Here is a 22,177-nt window from a genome sequence, read left to right as displayed (position 1 = left end):
GAGTCTGCCTGTAGTGACACTGGACAAAGACACTGGGGCTCAGCTACAAAACAAATCTTTGCTTTTATCCATCCTGAGTCACCGTCGCTCTGGCCAGTGATCAGGCAGACAGAGGAGGCTGCTAAGCAACCTTCCACCGTTCATGCTGTGAATGTCCAAGTCTCACACACGCAAACCCTGTGGACCAGCAGAGAGACAGGTCAACACACTGATGCAGAGAGACTGAGGAATGAATGGTGAGGAGTGAGGAGAATGAATGAGGAGAACACAGAATTAACAGCATATAGCAGTGTACTACTACTACTACTACTAATACTGATACTACTGATACTACTAATAATACTGATAATACTGCTGCTACTACTACTACTACTACTAATACTGATACTACTGATAATACTACTAATACTGCTAATACTACTACTACTACTACGACTACTACTAGTAATACTGATACTACTGATACTACTACTAATACTGCTAATACTGCTACTGCTACTACTACTACTACTACTGCTGCTACTACTACTAATATAACATATTTATGGAGAGCTTATAATAACAGAGTTACAAAATGCTTTTCAAGCATAAATAAAAATGTGAACAATACATAAATTAGAAAAATAATAAAATGCATAAGGGCAAATGCACAGAATAATTAAAACAATAAAAACAGTGTTTTAAAACATGCTGCTGACTTGGCTGCTGGTTCCAGAGCGTAGAAAGCTCCAGCCTTAGTTTTCAGCCTCAACTGTGGCATCAGACATAAACCTATAGGCGCTAATTCCAAAATGTGCCATAAAGGTAATCAATACAATTTTAAAATCAACCCCGAATCACACTGGTAGCCAATGAAGTGAAGCTAAAGTGGGGGTAACATCTGTTTGTAGTTTCTGTCAGGAGTCTGGCTGCAGCAGTTTGGACAAACCATATGCCCTGTGACAAAATAAGAGCGGAGATCACAGTGATCAAAAGACAAAAAAGTCATTCTGGAAAGTCACCTGAGTCACCTTTGTATAAAACATGAGTGCAGTGCAAAACAGAGAGCTGGCACACTGCTGCATTTAACATGGATGAGTAAAGACACTAATGGCCCTCTATTCCACTTGGCATACAACCTCGGTTTTAAATGAAGGTTACATCCATTATCTCCTACCTTTAGGCTAATTTAACTCCCCATTTCCTAATCACCCCCTCCCTCCTATTCTCTCCCAGAATTATAACCCTGCTATCTTTTCCAACTCACACTCGTTATACTTTCCCATGCCTGCTCCTTTTCCCTTTCCAGGATTCTCTGTCCATTACAGATTACTAACAACTTTATGATGAAATGGAGTGATTACAATGAGAAGAGGAAAGGGAGCTGCACTGCAAAAAATGTTCATTTTAACAAGTCATTTTGTCTCATATGAAGTTTTAACATAAAAAAGACAAATTCTGCAAATGTGGGGTCAGATAATTCCACTTGTTTCCAATGCAGTTTCACTTTTTCACAGTTTCAGGGATTTTAAAATAGAAACTAGTGTCAATTCTTCAATTCTAATTTAATTTCTTTCCAGTGTGTTTAGACTTAGAAGGAGCCTGGAACCAGAAATTTGCATATTTAAAACTGAGCAGTCCTGTGATCTGCTATCATAATTACAGTAATGGATTTGAAAGCAAGTAGAGATGTGAGGTACAAGCTTCAAAAGTAGAGCTTCACTGGTAAATATAATGGAATTAATTTCCCTTCTCATTGTTAAACATGGACTAAGTGATTTAAGAAAGGAAAGAAAAGATTTTAAGACTCAATACTAGATTGAATGGCTTGCTAAGGATGGATATTTTCTGCTGTGTGGCTGAATGTCCCATGAGCCTCTTGGGGGAACTGCACCGTCATAATGGTCAATGGGGAGAGGAAGGAGGCGGGGCCCTCTGAATAAGGAAGCGAGGCTGTGATTGGCCAGTGGGAGGAGAGAGGGGGATGAAGCCGGGGAGCTCGGAGAGTGGATCAATGGGAGGGAGAAGGAGGGGAGAGAGAGAGAGAGAGAGAGAGGACAGTTGGTGGATTGCAGCCTGCAACACACTCACAAAGGACTGCGTCTGTGTGTGTGTGTGTGTGTGACAGTGTATGTGGATCTGTGTGTGTGGGTATGCATGCATAGCGGAAAGAGACTAGAATGGTTGAGAGAAAGTGTAAATGAGTGCAAGCTTGTTTTGGAACGCTGCCCGGATGCAGTAAGCAACAATCCTCTTGAGGAAAAAGGAGACAGACAAGTGGACAGGAGACAGAAGAGTGAACACTTTTGCTCTTTGCCTTACCGGACAGTATCTTGATGAAGGCTATGGACATTTCCATCATTTGCTCACACCGAAAAGTTTCGTCCTGAGTAGAGCGCTGGTGCCTTTACCATAAGTAGAGTAGGACAGTGTAGTAAACAGAGGGCACCTTTGGGAGGGAGGGCGCGCAGGGAGGGGGGGGTTCTCTATGGTGAAGATGAGTCTGGAGCCGGTGCAGGTGATGAGCGGACAGGTCAACGAGCTCAAAGTTGCCCCGTCGTCCAACGGAGACAGCAGAGGACCATGGGAAGAGAAGGAGGAGTTCGACCAGGACCACCTGGGCCTCACCACCAAGCCTAAACCAGTAAGTCTGACTGACTGTCCATGACTCTGTGTGTCAGTATAACTTTCTGTCTATCTATCTGTGTGTATTAGGGTTTGAGTAGACTGTCATATCAAAGATGGACAGCACTGCCTGGCCAATATGCAATATATTTGACAAGTCTCAGTCTGTCTCAGTGTTTTAATTTCCCCCAAAATCCCTCCGTTTTGTCCTCTTCTCTTCCACTCTGTCCAGCCCTGTTGCTGCTCTCACCACATTATTGTTTTGAATGAGATGTTTACATCGCCCACGTGCAGCTTAAAGTGTAGCTCAGAATGGGAGCCAGGGCTAAGGAAGGTCAGCTGACGGTGTTTGTGTATGTGTGTGTGTGTGTGTGAGTGTTTATGAGGGTATAGGATTTGCTGCCAACGCTCCTATTACACCCTTCATCCAAACTACACATAATCTTTTAATAGCAAATGCATAAGACAAGACATATAAACGTCCATATTGAATCAATGTGTGTGAGAGAGATAAATGATGTGTAGAAGTTTACACACACTATGTATTTAAGGGGACCAACACTGAAAAAGCTGCAGATTGGAAATTTGTAAATGTGTAACGAAATACTCCAGGACAGCATTCCAATTAATTTATATTTATTGCCACACAGACGTTTTGGGCAAGACGCCCTTCTTCAGTGCTCTTTAGGCAAACAAGCTGAATCGTCACTCGCAGGTGACTCTTATTGGTAATCAGGCTTTTTCTTTAAACAAACATTTCTCAGAGGCAGAGCTGCTCTGGAGGCAGAAATCTGATTGGTGGTTAAACCTCAATGGGCGGAGCCAAAGAACCACAGTTTTTCAGAGAGTGAGTTAACTTAGCTAACTGCTTGAATGGCAAAGAAGTAACTCTGGTCAAAGTACATATAAAAAATGTAAATGGCAATGACATCTTTTTTTATTCATTCATGACCATGACATTCATGTTCTTGGAAGGTCAGCAGGTTAACTAGCTTACCTAGCTAGCTATAGGCTAGTATGGCTAGTTTGAACTTAGACGGTCAGCTAGGCTAACTAGCTAACCTAGTGTGGCTAGATTGCTTTTTCTTAGTTAGTAGCAGAGTGCTAGGCTTCATAATACAGTATTAGCTTCCTCCTCTCTTACTCTTGCCTTTTTCATTGGGCTTCAGTCTAAAAACTTGGTTACACCTATTCGCCCAATGAATTATCATCATTCTTCACGACAAAAAAGGATATGATGTCATATGTGATAGGATGGGTATTTCAAAATTTCAGGAGGGTGCTAGCCTCAGCCCAGCATTGGAGACATATAGCTAGTTAGCTATTAACTAGCGTAAAGTTAGCTAGTATTGCTAGGGTAATCTAACATTATCTATCAAATCATTATGCATTCATGTGGTTTTCAAAGGAAGTGAATAAGAGGTGAAGCAAATTTTCACACGCTTTGGTCTGACCACACCTTAACGCTGCTTAGCTAATTTTTTTTTCTTTTCATTAAGGTTTAACTCAACCAATGAGATTCGTTCTGCCTCCAGAGCAGCTCAGCCTCTGACAAATTTCAGAGAAATAAATCAAAAAGGTTGACATGAATTTGAGCTGACTGTCAAGAGAGTACTAGACTCACACTGGCAGGGTTTAGCGCTGTTTATAGCATTAAAGGACACCGACATACTTTACAGGACACTGCAGGATTTCCCGGGAATCAAAGGAGGGGGGTGTAGGACTGGACTGATTGACTGTGGACGAGAATTATTACAGTGGAAAAACTGTGGTAGAAAAAGAAAGAGAAAAAGCATTTCAGCGAGAAAGAACAAGAACCAAAAAAGGAGATGGAGAGAGATAGAGAATGAGGACAAAAAAGAGAATGAGCGCAGTATTAAATGGCGAGGAGAGTGAGGTGAAGGCAAGGTATGAGAGCTAAAAGTAGCTAGAAGCTGAGTAATCTCTCCTGCTTGAGGATTAGCATGGCACTGTGGTGTATTTTCAGGCTGTTAGCATCCACCAGCATATACTATGTAGCAGGGACAGCGCTTAACCAGTAATCAAAATACTACTGCATTATGATATGTGACACTTGCCAGATGGACAGAACACAAATACTTCAGTCTACTTTAATCTGCATCTCTGTGTGCTTGAGTGTTTGTGTGTATGTGTTTGTGTGTGTGTGTGTGTGTGCAGTATACAGTATGTGAGTGTGTTTGCGTGCCTGTGTGTCCACATGTACAGGTACTATATTCAGATTTGAAAGAAAATAATAATAGTATTAGTGTACATGGAGTTATTCATTCTAAATAATGGATCATATAGGAATAGATTAAAGGGCTTTTATTCAGATGAATGTTAAGTGATATGGTAATGTAATATCTCCATTACAGTAGACAAATTCATCCCATGATGCATCTTTCCTGATGATATACAGTATAGATCATTTTAAAGATGACAATATCCATAAGCTTTATGCACAGCTGGTTACCAAAGAGATCGAACAGAATGGTAACAATGGCTTCTTCTTCTTCTTTTTTTTTTTACGTCATTTGATCACCAATGGGACTAGTGCAGGGCTCATTACTCATAAAAGAAAACATTACTTATTACTTGTTACTTATTTCAAAAGTAATGTCATCACTATGCTTATTACTCCCTGGGAGCAGTAATGTGTTACATTACTTGTTACGTTATTTTTTTGTTACACCCCCAAATTGCCGATTGCTTCCTCTCTTACCTTTAAAAATCTGATTACCTCTCCTGTAAATGGTCAATGAAAGTCAACTTTTATGCAATTTCTCATCTAAACTGGATAAAAGGTTGACAACCAGTTATGGAAAGTGAATTAGAGAATGGGGGTGCTATATGGCTTTGGGATAATTCAAATTAAATCTGATATTAAGAGGGGGTGCTAACAAAAGAGAGGTTATTATTTTTTGATTGGTAACTGAAATATTATTACTGGAATGGGACAATTAACATAAGATTACTAGAATGCGTAACTGTGCAACGTGTTACCAGCCAACACTGCATGGGGGATGAGACTTCACTTTCCAAAACCACAATTATGTAAGAGGCCCAGAAAATGTGGAGCAAAACAATGGCAGAATAGGCACACTACCCCCATTACACAGCCTGGAATGTTGACTGTTGTCTTCATTTTTTGACCATAACTTTAATATCCTTTATCTCTATCTAGAGGTATAACAACTGTCATGCCACAGTAGATTATGTTTATTGTTATTTAGCTTTTTTTCTTTCATTATTTTCAGTGAAAAATGATTGTATGACCTATTTGACCAATATGAGTTTTTGAAGGCTGATGCCTATATTTTTGGACTGAAGCAGCCAATAGTCAATATTTTGTTTTTGAGTATTCAATATCTTTAAATCTGACCATTTTTATGCCAAACAAACAAACAAACAAACAAAACAAAAATAAACAAAAATATAATAGTGTTTCACATAGAATTTATTTGTCATGACACATTAAAACTCTCCATAGAGACCCAGGACAATTATAACAATAATGATAATAAAAAATACTCATGTGGAAACGGATCAAAATGTTACATTAGAATCAGTTTTGGTTAGGGTCTTCCCATAGACAACCAGTGTAGTATTGATCAATCATGCAATGAATATATAATCAAACAAACTGCATCATATCAGAAGTTGAAGACACTCTCTGGCTAATATCAAATTCTTAATAAAAGGCCAATATTGGCCTGATATAGGCAAACCATAGGCAAAACAAATATATAGGTCTAACTGTAATCAGGAGTGTCGTTGGTCAAGCCCATGCTCGTGTATCACCATATCTGCCAAGGCCTGAACAGACTGCATCACCGCTGGCCTTTTACATATCTATAAATATCACCCCTTCCCCCCACTTGTCACTCTCTTCTCTCACCCCTCTCCTCTCCCCACCACTTTCCCTCTGTCCTCTCCCTTTCCGTTGTTTGGAAATCCCTTCCACTTCTCTTCCTTTCATTCGGGGACGGATGGAAGGGATTATTTCACACCCTCAGAAATGTAAATAACAGATGAACTTGTGGCTCCGCAGGAACCAGTGCTGTCCAACTGGGAGAGATCCAGCAGCATTATTGCACTGTATATTCTCTACCGAATAGGGAAGAAAGGAGAGGAAAATAATCACACAGGTTCATCATATTTGTGTATGGTGGACATTCAACATCAGTAAATCATTAGCACATTAATTTTGATACATTAGCATAATTACCGTAAACAAACAAAACCATCAACTAAAAGACTGGCAGCCTCTACTGGCCTCTACACTGGATTTTACATTGTGAGCCACCAGGTCGGATTTGGCGGGAAATCTGCTGGATTGCTTTACGGCACAAAACAGGAAGAGGTTCTGTTCTTCCAGAGCAAACCTAGCTAAAACTTTCAGAGTTTCTCGCAATGGCGGATGGTGGAAGGAGTGAAAAATCACTTCCAACATGTTTATCCTCTAAAAGCGGAGTGACGGGGCAGAGGGTACAAGAAGAGACATCCTCTTTGAGACAGGAAGCAAAGGGGTTTATGGGAAATGCGTTTTTTATTTGAGAAATATGATGGCATAAACCCTACCAATCGTCTCATTTGTTTACAGTCATTATACCAAGATATCACAATGAATTTGACAATGATATATTGATGTTTAATAATGCTACACACAGCACCTTTAAATAAAGAAATGCATATGTTTATTTTGCATTCTCAGCATGTTGGCTGTACCTCACCCACAGTGCAGCGCAGTAAGGACAACAAATCAAGATCAGTAATGGCTGTAGTTGTATTCACTTTCCCTTTATACATTATACAAATCAATAAGTAGGAGGTGACAACAGTTACTGTAGGTTGCTGGGCAGGGGAAGCCCGGGGAACGATGAGGTCCCATAGGTGTGACAGCGGGTGGGAGGCACACTGAGAGAGGGCAGGCCGTTAACACTACCTGTATCAAGTCACTGCAAATAACTGCCCACTAGCACCGGGATTACTGGAGACAGTGTGACACGTTATTCATAGAGTAAACTGACTCTAATGGATAAGCTGCAGCAAAGGTCTGGTACATCTGCGAGGCCGGCTCCAAGCAGCATAGCACACTCTGTGTCCCACTGTAAGCTACTCTGCCTTATACAGTATGATAGAAGTATTTTGAGTTAACCTTTATACCGGGCATGTGCTATATACAACCATCTGTCTTCATACTGTAGATGATACAGGATGTGGAAACTTAAAAATACTTGAATTGTGTGTCAGGCACTGCAAAAAAATAAGTCGTCATCAATATGGAAGGCCGTTTGCGCCACCTGTTAAAAGAAAATCTTTTTTTTTTTTCTCAATATTATGACTTAGTATCTCATATGATAAAAAGATGATAATTTTGAGAAACATTCTCATTTAGTGTCTAATAATTGTGAGATGGTAAGTCATAATCATGAGATAATATATGAGATGCCACTCCCCGACTATCTCGTAATTACAAGATAGAAAGTTTCTCATAATTACGAGATACTAAGTCATAATATAGAGATTTGATTTATTATGTGCCAGATGTTTTTTTAGCAGGTGGCGCAAATGGCCTTCCATACATTTAGTCTCGAATTCAGTGTTAAAATTTTATGAGAAAAAATAAGATTTAAAGACTTACGGACTGGATGGAGTGTAAATGACGCTCAATTGTAAATGAATGCTCTCTGAATACCAGATGAATAAAAACGAGTTTGAACTGTCATTTTGCTAAGGTGACAGGGAGACGAGCCCGGAAGGTGGAGGGAGGCGTGTTCTTCGTAAGTATGTCCCATCATTCCCGTGCGGGGAGTCAAAGGTTGTTTCCATGGCTACGATCATCACCGCTGCCCTTTCACCTTCTGTTAACCTCTGTGATGGCTGTCTGATGTGTACTGCATGATCCTGGACACACCCGCTGTACTAACCAAGCCCTTGACTTGACGCATCGTGCCGTGTGGTGTCATGTGATATGGTCACAGACAAATGTAAACCTTCTACATCCATATTTTACTGAATTTCTGAAATTGAACTCAAAACTGCATGTTTTTCAGAGATATGAGGTGATCGGAGATATGAGGTTTTCATCCAACAGCGGCAATATTTTCTTCTTATCGTCCCATTAGATTGTCATTGCCATGGAATGAGCAAAAGAAGGCAAAGCTACTCATTTTGCCGCTTTTTTGCAAATAAGTATTTTCTCCATCCATTTTTATCTTCAGCCTTCTTGGACTGTTTTGTGTGTCTTGGACTTCCAGTGTGTAAATTCCCATTTTCTTTTCACCTCCTGGGGAGATTCTCTGTCTCTCTCTGGTGACAAAACACAACTAGTCTTATCAGTGTGTGGTACAAACACCACCTCTATACATGCCTGTGTTTGTACACACTGGGAAAATCCCGCTGGTACGTAAAGTGTGTTATGCATTTGTGAAACATTTTGCTTCGTATATTTTCTCCAAAGCCAGATTGCTTGTACTTTTGGAGTCTGACCTGACAAATCTACACTTCAGAAGACAAGCTGCACTGTATCCAGTTGTATCAGACACTATATTTCAATCACATGCAGCAGGAATACAAATAGTAATAGTAAGCTTCTATCAGAGCATAACAGCACATATATACTGTATATACTATAATGCATGAGGTACATGTAATATCACTCAGAAAAAAGAATCTGCATGCTTTTTATGTCCACAAGTGTCTCATTGTGTGAACATATTTATTTTAATCCAATTCAATGAGAGCTTTTTTGGCAGGACAGAGGGAAGTAATGCAAAATGAAAAATGAATTATATTCAATGTAGAACTACAACAATAACAAAACACGTTAAATATTTACATTGTTATTCCCATTTGTCACCCTGTCTCACCAAGTTAATAGGGAACGTTTTGAGGACCGGGGAGATTTTTAAACTATGAATCATTTTGTCAAAGAAGCGATTTCATCCGACTTAGATGCGGGACAGGATTAGTGCTGCTAACATGTGACGACGCACCGCCCGTCTGTGTGTGTTTATAGGTAAGTAGGTGAGATGTCAGCGGGCAGGGAGGCGTTGTGAGGGAACAGGGCCAAACACACAGACAATGGCACAGAGCTGAAGACAGCCTGTGGCCTACTTACCGGGATGCAGCACTTCCACAGCCAGCAGGGCCTGTAAACACACACGCATGTGTCTGAGCCCACAGCAGGCAGACAGGATGGATGAGGACACATATTGACTCCCAGTCACACACAGTTACTCTGTGCTTCTGCCCCTCTGCATCTTGTTCTTTTTTTCTTTACTTTTTGGTCACATTTTCTTTATTTATTCCTCACATTTTGATTTGTCTTGTAAAGTAGTTTGTAACGTAATAAATTCTGTATAAATCAAAAAAAATAGTAATAACAACAACAATAATAAATAATGATCTCTATTTTATTATAATTATATATTATATTAGAATTATTATCATTTCAACTGAGCATAAAAACACATACACACAGGTGCATACACATTATGCACACTTGTAAACACACACACACACACACACACACACACAGACAGTTTCCCTGCCCCCCTTTCCCCCTAAATTAGACCCCCCCCCCCCCCCCCCCCCCCCTAAATTAGACCCCCCCCCCCCCCCCCCCCCCCCCCCCCCCCCCTAAATTAGACACCCCCCCCCCGCCTCCTTCTCACCAGGCATCGTCTGGGTTCAGCTGCCCTAACGCTGGCTGCCCCGGTTGGAATGCCACCCTGTCCCGTCCCCCCCACCCCCACCCCTAACCCTCCAGCACCGCGCATAAACGCACAAGTTAGGTAACATGAGTACACATTCGACGCCACGGTGCCATTTTGAAGCCTTCATTTGAATACACAGGGGGACACTGCTGAGGTTAAGCATTAAAGCTCACCAGCACACATTCAAAGTCACTCACATGTCTCACCCTTAGGCCCTCCCACCCCCAAAATCATCACCCTTTTCAGCTCTGAGATCGTATGTCCCTGTCCATTTCACACGTCACCAGCCAGATAGGCATACACACACACACACACACACACACATAGAAACACACACATTGACATACACACTGGGGACCAGAGGGGCAGCGACTTACATAATATCCACTTTCAATTGCAGGTATTGAAATAGTATAGTTGCATTGTTACAGTTCATTTTCCATGATAGAAAGCATTTGATTTTCAGAACCAAACTTTGCAAACACAGCTTAGAGTGGAGAATCACTACTGCATATATAACATTATCATATATACTTCATAAATCATTACATAGTTTGTAAAAGAGAACATAGTCTATTATTCTCTACATTTTCTCTGCCCAACAAAATTGGTGGCTAATTCATAGCTTCACCCAAAAGCTATCAGCTATCAGGTCTTGGATGGCCCCATTTGAGTGCTGATCAGTAATGTAAACTCTGGTAAAGTAGCCGGAATCCTTAATGAAATACTGTAAAAGTTCGTTTTTTCTTTAAAGTCTGATTGTAGATACTCATGACGGTGCAAACAAAATGCACTCAAACAGTTGTAGCGCACTATATTTCTGCAAATTGGAAAATGGGTGGTCATGTGGCCCTGCAGGCACAGTCTTCTCACTGCATCACCATGCATTTCCCATGATTAGACATGACACTGCTCTGCTAATGATAGATCCTCATTCATCTGCTGTAATGCCGTGATCATGTTATGCCATAACAACAAATAGCAAGCGTGACAACGATTCAAATCTGGGCGACGACCGCTCACATGAAGCCACGTGTTTTGATTGGAGCTGGCATGTGTAAATGTCGTTGCATGCAGCCCGGCATGCATTGTGATGAGATCTATTTCTTTTTTCCTTAAGTTGTAAAAAACTTTTTTCTGCATCCAAAAAAGTTTTTATGATTTGCCCCATTAGTTCCTAGTAAAAATGTTTCAGCAGCACTTGTGCACACATAGTAAAAAGGAAGCATTCAGAGAATTAATGGCAGGGACTTGGCTTGCCCTTGACAGTGCAGCTTCTTCCCTCTTGCTTATTTGATGTGTCACAGTTTGGTTTGTTTTTTACTTATTTTTTACTTATGTTCAATACTCTAAGTATGACACATGGGTAGGATTGGTCAATTTTTAGATATTACAATATTTGATCAACTATAAATTGATTAATTCATTATATGGTTAATTTAATTTAATTTATATTTTGTATATATACTCTGTTTTTTACCAATCATTTAGCTAATCATCAGAATGAAACAGGAAAATGCCTTCTGACTTTATCCACTGAGAAAATGTGCTATAACTGATATGCAAAATCAAACAATTTTATGAAATACTAGCTAATTTTAATAGGTTAATACCAAAATAAATGTCATAATACAAAAGGTGATTGTATTTGTGTCCATATTCAGCAAATGACCTGAGGTGCCTAAAGAATTGGTATTGTACAATACAATAATTGTACAATCAACAATAATTGAATGCAACTAAATCCTCACACCAAGATATGAGTTCTCAGCACTGTGTTCATTTTTAGGATAAAAGTTCCTAACCACAGCAGCATGGTGTGATCTAGCTTTATGAATCAATATTAATGAATTCCACTTGTCCTGGTCAGTGCAGTTGGAGTTCCACATTCATATTGATGCATCACTGCTTATTAGACACATTTCCAACTGGTGTTCCCATTTGACAGGTTGTTGACAGAAGTCTCCCATTTGTCCAACACCTTTCACGTCTCTTTCCTTTGTATATTCCACCCAACCTCTCATTGGATCAACACTGTTTACCCTCACTCTTCCACCCATCTTCCTTCTTTTCCTTTCTTCTCCCTCACATTATTCTCTCTCTTTCCTCCTTGCTTGTCTGCAGCCCAAGCCAGAGAATGCGGTGACCATCGCCGTCTCTTCCCGGGTGCTGTTTCGAACGGAGCGTGAGCAGAAGGTGTTTGAGCAGAAAGGGGTGGAGGAGTATCTCCGCTACCAAGTGGAACATGAGAACGAGCCCTTCGCTCCCGGACCCGCTTTCCCCTTCGTCAAGGTCAAAGACACCTCCGGATATCTGTATATTCTGTGTTGTACACAAACACACTCTTACAGACACACAGCCACATTACAAGAAGAAGTCCAGATGTCCAAAATGTAACAATCTAGCTCTCCTAACAGGTTCACACAAGCAATTCATGTCAATGACACACAAAAAATAATGAACATTCAACTAAAATGGGTTTGTGAAAGCTGATACCAATGTTTTTGGATTGAAGCTGCTGATGGGCGATATTCATGACTATATTTAATAGGGTTAAAGTTAAACCATTAAAGAGCAGAGGAGAGCCAGAGATACCAACCCAGTTTTCAAGACGACCTAAGAGAATATCATGATCGACAGTGTCAAATGCTGCGCTCAACTCTAAAAGAACTAAAATAGAGCAATGCCCTGCATCTGCAGTTAAAAGGAGGCCATTAGTCAGTAAAAGGAGGTCATTAGTCACTTTAGCAAAGTCACTGTATTTGTCACTGTAGCCAAACAAACTGCATCATATCCATCATATCACTGACTGGCTGATATCTGATTTGGTTTTTAACGAAAGGTCAATATCGGCCCAATATATCGGCAAACCAATATATCTGTCTAACCCTAGTTGACATGCACACTGTATGTTGTCACATGTCGTCTTTTTGCTGATGTCCTGAGCTTCATCTGAGCCGACTGTTGACGCTTCCTTGTCGTGTCCCAACAGGCTCTAGAGGCGGTGAACACTCGCCTGCGGGAGCTGTACCCTCAAAGCGAAGAGCTGTTTGATATCGTTCTGGTGACGTACAACCATGCCCACGTAGGGATCCGCCTCATCAACACCATCAACCATCACAGTGAGTCTCTCAAACATTGTTATTGGGTCTTAAAATCTTATTTTTCTTAGAACAAGAGGAGAGATCTGCCAATGGGGTGAGATCATTTCTAGTGTTTCCGAAGTATTTTCACCCATTTTGAGAATCTTCTTGAAACAAGTGACAATATCTTGAAATAAGGCATCACTCCACTAGTATCAAATGTCTCTTGATTCAGTAACATTTTTGAAACAAGTTGATTTGCACTGTGGACACTTGAAATGATCGTACTCTGTTGATAGAATTCTTGATTTGTTCTAAAGCTGCAGAAGGCCATTTTGCACTTTGGCTGCCCCAAGTGGCAGCGAGAGAAAACTGGTGTGATTTTTTGAAATTTTCTTTAACCAGAAATCACATAATGTGACATTGGTAAACTGCGTACTCCTCAGACCTAAAGTTCTTCTTGTAGTGGCTGGTGGGATTGGCAAAAAATAAAAAATAAAAAATAAAAAAAATATTGTGGCAGCAAGTTCAAAGTTGATGAGTCCAGCTTTCTCTGGACGGAGCGATCACTCACTGCTGTTTAGCAGAAAGTTTTGTAGTTCACACTAAAGTTTCAATTCGTCACTTTCTGTGCGTAGAGAAGATTTCCTGCCAGTGGCCATACCTGACATCTGAATTTCAAAGAGGGTGAATCTTGAAAAGAGGGCAAAGAGGGTGAATCTTCAGGGTATCATTTAGTGTGATGGAACGCTCTTCAAGTCGATGGAGTGAGATAATTCCTGTTGGTCAGCATTCCGAGACTGACGTAGGCTCAGCGGAGGTACAAACAACAAAGTGTGTGAACAGCTGACTTGCAAGATCCTTCCCAGGAAAATTCCACTGACCCTGTGAGGACATCTTCATCACAGGCTAGCCACTTCCTGCTCAGCTCTTTGGATGTTCTCAAGTGCTCAAACAGATCTTCATCAGAGATTTTCTCCTGTGGGACACAAGAATAATTCCAGAGGCTTGAAGTTGGTCCGAAGAAAAACAGGTCCGAGCAGAGTAGCCAAAGCAGCACAAGGGGTTCCAGATGCTTCCATGGTGGCTCTCTGCATGAGGGGCCGAACACATGAAACGCTAGTCTGACCTCCGACCAGTCCTAGAGAAACAAACCAACAACCCCAAGGAAAACACGGCTTCTCTGATGTTGAAGAGATAGGAGTTTGTCCAGCAGTATTCCTAGCATTGGGTCATCGTGGGTGGCATTGGGTATACAACACAGTAATACAAGATGATTGAGAGAGAGGAACATTTACTTGCACCCTAGCTTTTCACATTTGAAATTGAATATGGGTACAAATGAGTCTCAACATTGTCACTTTGTCTTGGAGAAACATTTATGTATGCATATATCACTCATCATATGCTTAGACCTGTAGCTATTTTTAAGACAGCTGACAAAGTATAGAATTTCCACCCTTGTTCAGACACAGTATTTGCATTTGGATGACTATGCAGTCAGAGCCTAAATAGCGAGGAATTGCAAATGATAAGCGTGCTGCAAGCAATTTCATGCATCTGCTTTATATGTATAAATCATAAAACCCAAGGACTCAAATGACTGGCAGGGTCTGTTATGTGCTCTACTGCTCATGTCATTACATGAAGCCTCAAGATGAAACTGCTTCTGCCATAGGCCACTATGGAAATCAGATTCCCAAACACTTAATCTGCCATTTACAAAATATGCACAAGAGTCTGTCTTGATGATATTGGTGGCACAGCTCATGTAGTAAGATACATATTGGCACACATGGTTCCAGGGACAACAGGACCTCACACTCAATGCAAGGGGATGGACAGTTACAATAGACAGATAGATAGTGTACATATCACTCTACATGGACACATACCTAGCCTGTACTGTGTTCATCTTAAGAGGTACTGCTGTGAGAGAAATGTTAAACTGAACCTTGAAGCTATAGTCATCCTTTGATGTGAAAGCAGTATCTGCTCAGTCCTGCTGAGTTCCAAGTGTCCTTTCCTATTACCATGCTTCAGATCCTCTGCACAAGTAAATAAATACATCACTGATAGATGATAAGAAAACACCAATGGAGAAAAAAAAAGGACACAAAGACATCAATGATGAGGACGTCCCCCCCCCCCCCCCCCCCCCCCCCCCCCCGAGTGATTCCCACGCTCCAGTGCCCGTCTTAAAGGGAAGGACAGATCGTGAGGTTTGAGATGATGAGGTACAGCGCAGCGCGGGGGTCAAACCCACCAGAACCTGACTATAAAGCAAAATAAACCATTTAGGAAAACTGTTTAGGATGGCTGGTTCTTTGAATGATAAAGAGCTCTCTCAGGGGTCTCAGAGAGCAACTCTTTCCCTCTGTCTGTTTTAGCTCCTGTCTTTGTCTCTGTCTGCCTGCCGTCAGTGTGTATATTTGTCTGATTATCTCCGTTTCTGTCTGTATTACTGCTTGGTTCATGGGTCGCTCTGTTCTGACTGATTATGGGTGGTGTGAGAGGCTCTTTTTGCTTCATTCCTTGGATTTTCTGTTGATGCAGTTTGAGTTTCTGTAGATGGCACTCTTCTCTTTGTCTGTTCAGCTATGGTGGCTGTCACTGCTCATGCTAACTACCCAGTTCTTCTTCTAGTCATTACAAACAAGTTAGAAAAAATGAGTGAATCTAGGGTGGACATTCTTCTCTGTTGCAGTGCCAATTCCTGATTTAGGCTGATAAGACGAATGTATTTTTACATAAAAATCTTGCCTAGAGCAGCTTTAAACAAATGCCTCAACCTTGTAGCCCTCACTTCACTGTATCTGCTCATCTATCTCTTACCTCTGGTAACCTTCTCCTTCACTCACCATTTCTCCATCAATCTCAGGTGTCCTCCTGTCACCCACCCATTCCCATTCAATTGTCACGTTCATCCCCACTCAAACTCATTCAATCACTTTCCCATTGCCATCTCCACACACTCTATCCCTTCTGACACAAAACCGTTATTTTACTCTTTTGCACTTTAACACGGTTCCCTCACCTCCTCCTCCTCCTCCTCCTTCATAAATATCAGCTCATCTTTCCTGAGGGCAAAGATATAATCCTCAGCTCTGTAATCGTGTATCTAATTACCTAATATCAGTCTCCTCTCATTCTCCTCATGGTCCCTCTCAACTGCTCCTTTAGATCAGGCCAGAGCAGCACATTAAGAGAGAGCCGTGCCCAGCCAAAATGCAAACAGACACTTTCCCACCAGTCTTAGTTCCTGACCTACACAGCTCCCCCCCTCCTCCACCTCTTTAGCCCCTTAAGTCCCCCCTCTTGGACCCTCTCCACCTCTGAAGTGCTCCTAAGTTTATCCTCCCTTCTCCCCTCTCCCCTCCACTTCACCTCCCATGACTCCCCAGCTTTCTAATTGCGAAATCCACAACAGATTCACCGCCACAGTGATGTACCATTTGCTTCCATTTCCTCCTCAGTCTCAATCTTAAAAAAAAAAAGGCATTTTTAAAGGAAAGTGCCAAAAGTGATGCTAGTGCTGATCTGTGTCCGTCTCGAGAGATCAGGGAAACTTTTGAAATGTCACAAAAAATAAAATACAAATTAGGTGCATCTCTATAAGATGGACTTAGGTGAATAAACAGGAAAAATGGAAAGAGTTTTTCAAGAATTCATTGGTGTCAGCTGTTGGCCTTATTTCATGTTGTCTGGAGACAAAAACAAAGAAATTTGTTTAAACTTAGTGATATTCTATGCACCAAGTAAAGGCCATACAACCACGTATATGGGAATTAAAGCATTTTGGTGTTGTGATGGACAAATACTTAACAAAGAAACACTGCAACATTATTTATCATTATTTATTCAATACATGTTTTCCCATCTTTATTGATTGCATAATTTCTTCATTGACAAAAATCTTTTTCCACTTCAGGTGAACAGAATAAGATAATAAAAGCATTTGTTGCTCCTGTCGTCTCCAGACCTGTTCATCGAGAGGTTTTGCATGACGGGGGGAAGCAGTCCTATTGGCTACCTGAAGGCCTGGCACACCAACCTCTACCTGTCTGCTGATGCTGAGAAGGTCCGGGAGGCGCTGGCTGAAGGTGAGCATGAAAGGTGCATACAACACATATTTGAACACACACACAAAGTGTTGGGGACGCTACTTTGAAAGTCTAGTTTTGCAAGATACCAGTTACTTCACAATGGAAGAAGCTGAACTACTGTGCAGCAGAGCTATCCTCAAGAGAAATATAGTTTTGTTTACTAAACTTATTTAGAAAAAGTACATTGTAAAAAATGATCTTATCTACATCTGCAATGATGTTATCACAGGAAGAATTGCAAGCAACATTAACTTTCTTTCTTTCCTTCTTCACACTACATTTTCTCTCAGTCTGGACCTGAACCCAAAACAAACAACTCAATTTGGTTCTTCACAGCAGAAAGTGGAAGGCCTGTTAACTCTCTGTTGTATGTAAACCTAAAGTAAAGAAATAGTAAAAATTGTAACATCTGACTGGTATAACCATGACATTTACAGGAGTAAACATAAAAATTAACTTGTTTTTCCTAAACTTTAAACCTTTTTGGTTTTACCAACTATCTGTAAACTGAATCTGTCAACTTAGTTTTCAGAGCAGAATCTCTTACTTTAATTTTATAGCCAAAAATAGTTGGTAGTTGCAGTAATTGAAATATGCCTCAAAATGACAAAAAAGTAATAAACTACTAAAATCACAATCCACATTTGAGGATAGTTGTAGCCTACTACCTGTCCCACCAAGCCACTGAAACATCTAGTTAAACTACTACTGAAAATACTACACACACACACACACACACACACACACACACACACACTCATGCACGCATGCACACATATACACACACACACACACACACACACACTTGCACCATGGTGCAGCCAGTACGAATATCATCTATCATTCATTTTCTATCCTGTTTGCATAATGATTGACATCTTCCCCAACGCTGCAGTCAAATTACCATAAATCAGCATATTAATCATTTTCTGTACGTTTTCTTGACGAGATTCTCTGCGTCATGGGATATCAATGCTGAAGGGAATACTAGAGGGCAACACAGTGACATCTCATTTAGGAATTCACATGACATTATGTGACATTATGAAGACGTACAATAAGGCGCCGTGTTGCTCCACTGGCACGGTGCTGAAGACAGAACAAATATAAAAGTGAATTTTGCGGGGCTTGTGCTGAGAACCGCTTCTGTAAGTTTACATTTCATGCTCCAAGATTATTGCTGTCAGAAAGGAAGAGCCAATGTACCAAAGTAGACCAGACTAAGAATAGACGGATGTGCTTGCAACCAAAACAAACCCAAAATCCTGCAGGGCCACTAGGACTTTGTTCCACAAGGAGGCACAACAGGACGGATTAAACCGGGTCACATTTTATTTAGATAGTCCAATGTTGATACTCAACTTCCTATCAAGATAAATTGTGATACTCACAATCGTGTGAAAAGTAGTTTATAGATATTCAACGTCTGGAATGTCTAGAATCTCTGAGCTTTTATACTCAGCTAGCTTCATTTTCCAGCAATGATAACCAATCAGAAACAGCTAAGAAAGAGAAATTACACATCATATACAGTAATTGAGTTTTTCTACTATAGCCCTTTAAGTATGAAAGAGCATTTGATATCAATGCTGGAGTGTGTGTGGGTGTGTGGAGTGGTGAGGTAAAATTAACTGGAGCGCTGAATGAACGTACAAGTGACTTCAAGGACTTTCTTCATGTGACACACAAGCTTAATGTCACTTATGCAATGACGCAACAGGAAGCCCCCACACGCAAGTGCACACACACACACACACACACACACACACACACACACACACACTGGGCGGGAGAAAGTGTCCCTGACATTTTACTTGAAAAGCCTCAATTAACAGCTCAGCCATTTATAAATACACACTGTAGGTCGGTAGTTATCGGAAATATCTGTTCCAAGTATTGTCATGGCATTAGAACTGCAAGGACTTCAATAAAAACATTCCTAGTTTGTTCTATGTATTTCTATTCTTCTTTAACACTAAAATACTGCAGTAATAATAAAAGTCATGCATTCAAAAAAGTACTCATTCTGAACAGTTACATTTTTGATGCATTAACCTGTAAGAAGTATTTTAATGTAACTGCTCCATATACTGTTGTGTAGTTTAAACTCTATTAACTCTGAACTATGCATCATATTTTATGAGCTTATCGTATGTTTTGCATGTAAAACCTTATTCTGAAAAGTAACTACAGCATTCAGATAAATGTAAATGGAGTAAAAGTATAAAGTCTCACAAAATGGAAATACTCAAGTAAAGTGTCAGTACCTCCAAATTGTCCAAAATCTGCTTTTAACCTGAGGCATTTCCGTAGCATGCATCACGGTCTGTTTGACTTTGAGCACTCTGAGCACCGCTGTGTCCGTGTCGTTATGATACCGCTGTCTCTCTGTGTGCAGGCATCGCAGCAGCCACCATGTTCATGCCAGAGAAGCTGACAGAGGTGTCCGAGTCGCAGCTGAGGGTGGCGTTCGACGGAGACGCCGTCCTCTTCTCCGATGAGTCAGAGCGCATCTTCAAGGCCCACGGGCTGGACAAGTTCTTCGAGCATGAGCGGGAAAATGAGGACACACTACTGGATCATGTAAGTGTTGGTGCTCTGTGTTTGTGCATTCTCTCTTTATATCAGTAGCAAATGTGCTGGCATCATGTACATCTCTTATTTTATTACTTTAGGCAAGGCAATCAACAAAGATCTCAGCAAGGGTTAGATCACTTTCTGTTCTGCCCTGTTATTTATAATAACAGGGCAAATATAAACTAAACATATCAACAAAAAATACAAAATATAATAAAAAAAATAAATAAACTGCCAATAACAAAAATGTTTATTTGATACATGTAGCAACTGATGATGTAATAACTGCCAGAAAATGTAATAATATGTTAAAATGTAATAAAAAAAGGATCAATTGATTATTCTAAGAATAAATTCTGCTAATGATATGATATATAGTGATCAAAAAGCAATGGAATTCAGACTGTGGATTGGTGCATTGTTCTGTCAGACTGCATGCAATTTTGTAAAGTAGCAGTAGGCTGACTAGGCTGCAGACTGGGATACATTTACAACCTTGGAAAAAATTTACATAATGTACATCCCTCAAACATGTACATAATAGTGTCCAATAGAAGTTTTCTTGTGCTAAAAGCAAACAAAGATGTGCCATGACAAGTTAATAGCCACCTAAACCAGTGGTTCTCAAAGTGGGGTCCGGGGACCCCCAGGGGTCCTTGAGGGGGTTCCAGGGGGTCCCCAGCAAAAAGGGGAATAATTTATTTTCACTATAATTCCATCCGTAAGTAACACAATGACAGAATGTATGACTATTTTGGTCATGGGTTTCATACACTTTCTGTAATAAAACATCTAAAAGCAAAAATCTTATCAGATGGGGGACCCTGGGACAAAATCGTATCAAATGGGGGTCCGTGGTCTAATTTGTGTCAGTTTAGGGGTCCTTGATGTGAAAAAGTTTGAGAACCACTGACCTAAACAACACAGGACACAGTGGCCACCTAATGGTAGAAGACCTTCGTTATACAGGGCAAGACACTAAACTACACAGGACAGGACACAGAAATGCACAGGGCACAAAGGACATGGAACAGGACACAGCAGCTACACAGTGCTACAGGGCACTCTTCACGGGACGAGACACTGCACAGGACAGCACACAAAATGATCTAACCCTGTTTCTCCTCCTCCGCTCTTGCAGGGGCCTCTGAAGGGCTTCCTGGAGGCACTGGGGAAGCTCCAGAAAAAGTTCTACGCCAAGGGCCACCGTCTGGACTGTCCCATCCGCACCTACCTGGTCACGGCCCGCAGCGCAGCCAGCTCCGGGATCCGGGCGCTGAAGACGCTGAGGGCCTGGGGCTTGGAGATCGACGAGGCCCTGTTCCTGGCCGGTGCGCCCAAGGGCCCCATGCTGGAGAAGATCAGGCCCCACATCTACTTCGACGACCAGATGTTCCACGTGGAGGGGGCGGCTGAGATGGGCACCGTCGCTGCCCACGTGCCCTACGGCATCGCACAGAAACACCCCCGCAAAAAGAGCGGCGATGTGGGGAAGTGAAGGACTTTGGATGCGTAGACATCCGGCCTGAACTGGGAAACAGAGAGAGAGACGGAGGGATGGGATGAAGACACAGATCTTAAAGAGGAGAGAGAGTCGTGGGATGACAGGTTTGGGGTGGGGGGAAAGATGAACTTGTACTGTAAAGTATGTGGGAATGCATCATTTCCATAATGTAGCAATGTTTTTTTGTCAGTTTGTTTTATCACAATGTCCAAGCTATCAGGATAGGAACTAGATAAAGGTCTGGATAGAGGTCAAGTAGAGGTCTGGAACCTGAGATGACCTGGATGCCAAGTGTCCCACAGTTTTACATTTCCTCACTCTACAGAATACGGCTCTGAATGGACTCACTGTTTTATCAAATCTATGGGATTTTCAGAGGCGTTCGATCGCCATGGTGACCTCACTCTGTTTCTCTCACTACTGTTTGTCTTCATATTGACAGAAGATGTCTCCTTCATGAATGATTGGTGTTTGAGGTGACCGGCTGAATGGCTTCACATGACTGACTCACATGAGGTTAGGAGTGTCGTCTTCCATTCTTCTCTGTATATCAATATGAGCCATAAGCACAATGCAGAGATA

General features: G+C 41.2%; 1 protein-coding gene across 3 annotated transcripts; it reads left to right on the top strand.

Moving 5' to 3' along the window:
* The first annotated feature begins 2,467 nt into the window (after window positions 1-2,467).
* On the top strand, window positions 2,468-21,589 carry nt5c1aa (5'-nucleotidase, cytosolic IAa). Of its 3 annotated transcripts, none has more exons than XM_071517914.1 (7): window positions 2,468-2,623; window positions 8,343-8,387; window positions 12,450-12,617; window positions 13,318-13,447; window positions 17,389-17,511; window positions 19,913-20,097; window positions 21,233-21,589. In XM_071517914.1, exons 1-7 carry the CDS (start codon window positions 2,468-2,470, stop codon window positions 21,587-21,589), a joined length of 1,164 nt encoding a protein of 387 aa, XP_071374015.1. The 3 variants fall into 3 exon arrangements, with proteins under 3 accessions (XP_071374015.1, XP_071374014.1, XP_071374016.1); XM_071517913.1 differs by having other exon boundaries at window positions 2,468-2,639; window positions 8,350-8,387; XM_071517915.1 differs by lacking the exon at window positions 8,343-8,387 and having other exon boundaries at window positions 2,477-2,623.
* The last annotated feature ends 588 nt before the right edge of the window (window positions 21,590-22,177 follow it).

This window comes from Centroberyx affinis, unplaced genomic scaffold (genome assembly GCF_046629955.1).
Source record: "Centroberyx affinis isolate AG114_WGS23_722 - 3 ecotype Tasmania unplaced genomic scaffold, CSIRO-AGI_Caff_v1 ptg000541l_1, whole genome shotgun sequence".
NCBI classification, from domain to species: Eukaryota; Metazoa; Chordata; class Actinopteri; order Beryciformes; family Berycidae; genus Centroberyx; species Centroberyx affinis.
Note: the sequence above shows the minus strand (reverse complement) of the source record. Positions and strands in the feature narration are given on the sequence as shown.